The sequence below is a fragment of the Culex pipiens genome, chromosome 3 (genome assembly GCF_016801865.2).
Source record: "Culex pipiens pallens isolate TS chromosome 3, TS_CPP_V2, whole genome shotgun sequence".
NCBI lineage: Eukaryota > Metazoa > Arthropoda > Insecta > Diptera > Culicidae > Culex > Culex pipiens.
The window spans coordinates 77,925,136-77,933,137 of NC_068939.1; the positions used below are offsets into that span (position 1 = coordinate 77,925,136).

The window sequence follows — 8,002 nt, forward strand, 5'->3', positions numbered from 1 at the left end:
TTGTATTTTCTATTTTGAAGATTTTTTTCATGACCCTTTCCTTGACAGTCTCTTGAGGATTTTTTTTTTCAATCAAATACTTTCTGAATTAGTTTTTCTTCATTAAAAATAAAATTTCTTAAATGTTGGTCGCGATATTTTTTTATATGGCGTGGATTTCGCGCGGTTTCGGATTTTAGGTCGGCGCGGATTTTTTTTCGACTCTCCCGTAACAACCCTGCAACTCCCTTTAACTCTTCTTAACACTGGAACGCCCAACGCATGTCCAACTTACACGGACGCCCAAGCCTCCCAAAAAAGTTGGAACGGTAACTTCAACTCGCTGGTTCTCGGGCATAACTCAACCAATCGGGACGATTCTTGTTTCCAGGGATTTGTAAGAATGTCTAGATAATCCTAAAATTTTGCAGAACTTGGTTTGAACAAATCTGTAATTTCTGCGACCGAAAACATCGTTCCAACTTTTTTAAAACGACAGCCTCCGCGGAATTTTTGGCGAATTTTTTTTTACACGCGAAAAAAAAAAGTTGGAACGATGTTTTTGATCGCAAAAATTACAGATTTGATCAAATTGAGTTCTGCAAAGTTCTAGGTTCATCTAGACATTCTAACAAATCACTGGAAAAAAGAATTGTCTTGATTGGGTGAGTTATGCCCGAGAACCAGCGAGTTGAAGTTGCCGTTCCAACTTTTTTGGAGCCTTGGGCGTTGGAATGTTAATCTATATTTTTGCTCTCTCCTTCCCGCCAGCGTCCACCTGAACTGTTCGAGCGAGTGGCAGAACGTGCACATCTACCGCGACCAGAAGCAGATTCCGGCTCTACGTTCGAAGCGCCAATCTTTCGCCAAGGTCAGCGACTCCAAGTCGATGTACATGCAACGGCGAAAACGTCGCGATGTTGCGTCGCCGGTGGCCGGCGAGTCCGCCGGGGCTTCGGTTTGCCGCAACTTTAACCTCTCGCTGAGCTGCGAGAAGCGCGACCCGTTCAAGTACTGCAGCTTTAATGTGAGATTCTTAAAGTATTTTTTTAGGGAGTTGAATAAAGACTTTCTTTTCGCAGTTCGCAGTCTGGGTCGCGAGCAAGGCCGAGGAGGGTCTCTACAACCTGTACTTCCACAGCTGCCCCAACTACGACCTGAGCAACCTCTACCCGCTCCAGTTTGACGTCACCATCGAGGAAAACAACAGCGGGAACTATCTCTCCGCGGGGGAAATGCCCCTCCCAGCACTCTACTTCATGATGTCGCTGCTCTTCTTCCTGTCCGGCCTGTTCTGGGTGTTTATCCTGCGCAAGAGCAAACATCCGGTATTCAAGATCCACTACCTGATGGCGGTGCTGGTGTTCCTGAAGTCGCTCTCGCTCATGTTCCACGCCATCAACTATCACTTTATCGAGACGCAGGGCGAGCACGTCGAGGCGTGGGCCATCCTGTACTACGTGACGCATCTGTGAGTATTTAACCGGAACTAAGTCTCCACCTTCTAATTCACAATCGCTTCCAGCCTGAAGGGAGCGGTCCTGTTCATCACGATCGTCCTGATCGGCACCGGGTGGACCTTCATCAAGCACATCCTCGCGGACAAGGACAAAAAGCTCTTCATGATCGTAATTCCGCTGCAGGTGCTGGCGAACGTGGCGGAGATCATCATCGCCGAGAGCGAGGAAGGCGACAAGGAGCACAGCACCTGGCGGGACATTTTCATACTGGTGGATTTGCTGTGCTGTGGGGCGATTCTGTTTCCGGTGGTTTGGTCGATTCGGCACCTGCAGGAGGCAGCCGGGACGGACGGGAAGGCGGCGATTAATCTGAGGAAGTTGAAGCTGTTTCGGCAGTTTTACATCATGATCGTGTGCTACATCTACTTTACCCGGATCATTGTGTACTTGCTGAAGGTGAGTTGTTTTACTTGATTGTAAGGTTGTCAGTTTTGGCAAAGAACTTTGTCCTAAGAGCTCTATTTCTGATGTGGTGTCAATCCAGAAAAACAAGCTACTACAAACAAGTATATATCGTCAGCATTCTCGCGCCAGTATTCGAAGCTCAACTTGACAACTTGTCGACTTGGCGACGAAGCGTCGAAAATCGATGCAGTGTGATTTTTCAGCGATTTTTTCGATTAAAATTCATGTTGTACTGTCTTATTTACGAAGATGAAAATGATGTCCAGCCATAAAGTAACCTACACCTTTCTTTAGTAAGAAAGGCAAAAAAAAAAACAAATTTTCTGATATTTTTAAATTCTTCAAAAATCTTATTTTTGTGATTTTTTTTTTCAAATGTATTTTAAACTCGTGCAGTTGGTGCTGTTAATTAATGTATTTCTGGCAGCTTTAACTTTCTTGGACACTCGCTGCCCACCCTACAGTAAAATAATTCAAAATGTAAGGTTTGACGATATATTCTGGAGTGTTTTTTGAAAAGGTCCAATGAACCAAATTTTCAGTTTTAGCTTTTTGCGTGTTTTTTCATACCCCTGACTCAATGCGGTTTCAAAAACACCCAAAAAGCAATAACTGTAAATTTGGCTTTATTATTTTTTTCAATCTTTTCAAAACTTTTTAAATCTATCGAATTTTGAAACATGAAAATAAAGATTTTTTTTTTGAATATAATAAAAAAAATTGACACCTTCGATGTTTTTTTTTCAAATTTTCTAAATTTCTAAAAACTTTATAATTTCTGAATTTCTTTAACATTTCTTTTTTTTATTTCTTGAATTTCTAAAAGAAAAAAATCTTAAATTTCTTGACTTTTTTAATATCTTAATTTTGTTACCATTTCCCTAAACTTCTTAAATTGCTTTTTTTTTAATGTCCGTAATTTCTTAAATTACGTCAGGCACCATTTGGTTTTACTTGAATTTTTTTGAAATTTCTTGTTTTTTTTTTAATTTTAGATTTCTTTTATTTTCTTAAATTTTGTGTGTTTCTTTAATTTTTAAACTCCTTTTTTTAATTTGTTTTTTTTTTTTTTTTATATTTATAATTTATTTGCAGGCCAAGGGTGCAGGATACTGATGATACTCGTCGGTTGACACACCTAGGCGAGGAACATCCCGGAAAGAGCCCAACTACATCCGTAGTGCTGTTTGGACAAAACAGCATGGCTCTGGTTCCTTGCAAGTGTCCTATTTTCTTACCTCCACGTTGGCTTGGTTTAGTCAAAATGATGACAAGGTGTAACCTAGCTGGTGGCCTGTGGTAACGACTCGTAAACCTTTGACCAGCGAGGGTCAGAGTAGAGACGGCTAGAAGAAAGGGGCGCGTCAATGTGGGAAAGGGAAGTAATTTGTGATTGTAGACGGTATTGTTTTGATTCGCAGTATGTTGAGTCAACTGCTGTGGATGTACCTGAAACATCGCACAACGGGGTTTCTCTTCTTTCCATTTCAGCTAACAGCTATCTTCTGTTTATTTTGTTTCACTGATTCTCTAAAACGGCTTCTGCTTACTATCCTCCGTTTGATTTCGATTTTACTTATTTGATTCTCTTATTTCTCAACGCTTTTCCACTCTATTTTACTAATTGATGCTGCTGTAACAAACTGTCTGCTTTCCCTTAATTTGGCAGCGATGTCAATTTTGTTTATCATGCAATCTGAGCTTGTTTGTTACCTCTATTTATAAACTATTGTTAATTTCTTTATCTACTTCATAAATTACTATCTTTCTTTTACTTTTGATTCTTTACACAGTATATTTCCTTCACTGTCCATTGTTTTGAAATTTCACCTTTTTCTTAACCCTATCAGGCCTGATGGGTCATATATGACCCATACCGAAATTCGGTTGTATAAAATCACACAGTGCTCAAAACATATAACATTGTTCAGCAAAGTTGTAATTTATGAGTTTCTCTACCTAGGAAAAAATGTTTGAGTGGTTGTTAATGGCCTTTTTGACGACCTAGAACATCCTGAAAACCTGAAATTTGGAAACTTCAGAAAATGTTGAAGATAATTCAGGTTTACAACGATTTTTCAAGGCAAATAAAATTAAGTCATTACCAGTCACATCCTCACGACCATTTGGGACCACTTCGATCCCTTTGGATCTCTTTTGGGATGATCTAGGTCCTCCAAAGTGTCCTGGAATACAGATCTTGGAGTCTACCACCGTAACAACACGATTCTACCAAGTTTCCGATTGTGGTGCATATTCAGTGATGTCCCTGGGATTCTTTGGCAACACTATGAGCTAAGTGGATCACTTTTGGGATGTTCTGGGTCCTCCAAAGTGTCCTGGAATACAGATCTTGGAGTCTACCGCCGTAACAACACGATTCTACCAAGTTTCCGATTATGGTTCGTATTCAGTGATGTCCCTGGAATCCTTTGGCAACACTCGGAGCTATGTGGATCACTTTTGGGATGTTCTGGGTCCTCCAAAGTGTCCTGGAATACAGATCTTGGAGTCTACCGCCGTAACAACACGATTCTACCAAGTTTCCGGTTATGGTTCATATTCAGTGATGTCCCTGGGATCCTTTGGCAACACTATGAGCTATGTGGATCACTTTTGGGATGTTCTGGGTCCTCCAAAGTGTCCTGGAATACAGATCTTGGAGTCTACCACCGTAACAACACGATTCTACCAAGTTTCCGATTGTGGTGCATATTCAGTGATGTCCCTGGGATTCTTTGGCAACACTATGAGCTATGTGGATCACTTTTGAGATGTTCTGGGTCCTCCAAAGTGTCCTGGAATACAGATCTTGGAGTCTACCGCCGTAACAACACGATTCTACCAAGTTTCCGATTATGGTTCGTATTCAGTGATGTCCCTGGAATCCTTTGGCAACACTCGGAGCTATGTAGATCACTTTTGAGATGTTCTGGGTCCTCCAAAGTGTCCTGGAATACAGATCTTGGAGTCTACCGCCGTAACAACACGATTCTACCAAGTTTCCGGTTATGGTTCATATTCAGTGATGTCCCTGGGATCCTTTGGCAACACTATGAGCTATGTGGATCACTTTTGGGATGTTCTGGGTCCTCCAAAGTGTCCTGGAATACAGATCTTGGAGTCTACCGCCGTAACAACACGATTCTACCAAGTTTCCGATTATGGTTCGTATTCAGTGATGTCCCTGGGATCCTTTGGCAACACTCGGAGCTATGTGGATCACTTTTGGGATGTTCTGGGTCCTCCAAAGTGTCCTGGAATACAGATCTTGGAGTCTACCGCCGTAACAACACGATTCTACCAAGTTTCCGATTATGGTTCATATTCAGTGATGTCCCTGGAACCTTTTGGCAACCTTCTGAGCTATGTGGATCACTTTTGGGATGATCTGGGTCCTCCAAAGTGTCCTGGAATACAGATCTTGGAGTCTACCGCCGTAACAACAAGATTCTACCAAGTTTCCGATTATGGTTCATATTCAGTGATGTCCCTGGGACCCGTTGGAAACACTATGAGCTATGTGGATCACTTTTGGGATGTGCTGGGTCATCCAAAGTGTCCAGGAATACAGATCTTGGATTTTCCCACCGTAACAACATGATTCTACCAAGTTTCCGATTATGGTTCATATTCAGTGATGTCCCTGGGACCCTTTGACGAACACGAGAAACCAATCCGCGGACGTGGAGATAAGTGAGATTGAGGGGAAACCTCGTATATTTTTGACCCATATAGAGTTCGATACCGATCATATAGCCCAATTTTCAGCTCGAATTTTGCCTGAGACTATGTTAGCGAGTAGAAAGTTGCAGTTGAGGATTTCTCCGTGTATTGCTACAGAGTTTTTCAATGCTCAGATTCAGCCGCCCACAGATCGTTTGAGGGATTGAATGTGTTGGGTTTTGGGAGGTTTATGACTTGAACAAATTCAACTAACGCTGCAGTCAAAATCCTCCCTCGACCGCCACCTACCCTTTTTGCCTCGCCAGATGGGATTCAAGTCATCCTTTCGCTTACAAAGCGAAACCCGCCAGGAGCTGGCACCCTTTAGCATTACTAGACTCCAAGAACTGTATTCCAGGACACTTTGGAGGACCCAGAACATCCCAAAAGTGATCCACATAGCTCAAAGTGTTTCCAATGAATCCCAGGGACATCACTGAATATGAACCATAATCGGAAACTTGGTAGAATCGTGTTGTTACGGCGGTAGACTCCAAGATCTGTATTCTAGGACACTTTGGAGGACCCAGAACATCCCAAAAGTGATCCACATAGCTCAAAGTGTTTCCAATGAATCCCAGGGACATCACTGAATATGAACCATAATCGGAAACTTGGTAGAATCGTGTTGTTACGGCGGTAGACTCCAAGATCTGTATTCTAGGACACTTTGGAGGACCCAGAACATCCCAAAAGTGATCCACATAGCTCATAGTGTTGCCAAAGGGTCCCAAGGACATCACTGAATATGAACCATGATCGGAAACTTGGTAGAATCGTGTTGTTACGGCGGTAGACTCCAAGATCTGTATTCCAGGACACTTTGGAGGACCCAGAACATCCCAAAAGTGATCCACATAGCTCATAGTGTTGCCAAAGGGTCCCAAGGACATCACTGAATATGAACCATGATCGGAAACTTGGTAGAATCGTGTTGTTACGGCGGTAGACTCCAAGATCTGTATTCCAGGACACTTTGGAGGACCCAGAACATCCCAAAAGTGATCCACATAGCTCATAGTGTTGCCAAAGGGTCCCAGGAACATCACTGAATATGAACCATAATCGGAAACTTGGTAGAATCGTGTTGTAACGGCGGTAGACTCCAAGATCTGTATTCTAGGACACTTTGGAGGACCCAGAATATCCCAAAAGTGATCCACATAGCTCATAGTGTTGCCAAAGGGTCCCAAGGACATCACTGAATATGAACCATGATCGGAAACTTGGTAGAATCGTGTTGTTACGGCGGTAGACTCCAAGATCTGTATTCCAGGACACTTTGGAGGACCCAGAACATCTCAAAAGTGATCCACATAGCTCATAGTGTTGCCAAAGGGTCCCAGAGACATCACTGAATATGAACCATAATTGGAAACTTGGTAGAATCGTGTTGTTACGGCGGTAGACTCCAAGATCTGTATTCCAGGACACTTTGGAGGACCCAGAACATCCCAAAAGTGATCCACATAGCTCATAGTGTTGCCAAAGGGTCCCAGGGACATCACTGAATATGAACCATAATTGGAAACTTGGTAGAATCGTGTTGTTACGGCGGTAGACTCCAAGATCTGTATTCTAGGACACTTTGGAGGACCCAGAATATCCCAAAAGTGATCCACATAGCTCATAGTGTTGCCAAAGGGTCCCAAGGACATCACTGAATATGAACCATGATCGGAAACTTGGTAGAATCGTGTTGTTACGGCGGTAGACTCCAAGATCTATATTCCAGGACACTTTGGAGGACCCGGAACATCAAATAATGAAATTTAACTTTTTTTTGCCTGTTTCTGTTTACTCATGGAAAAAATGAACTACTGGTACCAAAATTGTAGATTAACACAGCTCAGAAAAATTCAGGCCTGAAAGGGTTAAGCAAGGTTGGAGCCCTTACTCAATTTATGGAATGATTCAAGGATTAACACAAACATTACTATTGGACCAAAAATTGTAACAAAACACCGCGACAAAAGAAATAGCAACAGATAAACACGACTTAACATTAGGGAATATTTCAGGAGAAAACAATACACAGTAAAATAACAACTAGTTTTTGAATTAAAACTAAAAATAAAACAGTTTTTGCTTTAATGAAAGTTGATAGGCACACTATAAATGGTTAGGCGCTTATACTTACATCAAACCCTAAGTAATGTACCACCCCCGGCCGAGTTAAAATGCGTAACCGGAAAAGAAGGTGTGCATGCCTGGCACGAACACTCAAAGCGTGTTCTAGCGTGCTGCTCGTACTGACTCAGAGCAAGGGTGAGATGTAGGTGTAAGGGCAGTGCGTGTTCGTCGGGAACCTAGTGCATAAGATCGGTCAAGGCCCGTTCTTACACTGAAAATTGCGAATTGCGAATTGCGAA

At 42.3% G+C, this 8,002-nt stretch overlaps 2 protein-coding genes across 4 annotated transcripts in view; both read left to right on the plus strand.

Annotated features, from left to right (window-relative positions):
- LOC120424875 (uncharacterized) overlaps positions 1-8,002 on the plus strand; it is a 413,383-nt gene that overhangs the window by 320,833 nt on the left and 84,548 nt on the right. The window lies entirely within an intron of this gene.
- Positions 1-8,002, plus strand: part of LOC120431695 (protein GPR107-like) — a 48,804-nt gene that overhangs the window by 7,801 nt on the left and 33,001 nt on the right. The window contains exons 4-6 of the mRNA XM_052709915.1: positions 751-1,006; positions 1,062-1,450; positions 1,505-1,895. Coding sequence (XP_052565875.1) covers positions 751-1,006; positions 1,062-1,450; positions 1,505-1,895 — 1,036 coding nt within the window. The remainder of the gene's footprint in view (positions 1-750; positions 1,007-1,061; positions 1,451-1,504; positions 1,896-8,002) is intronic.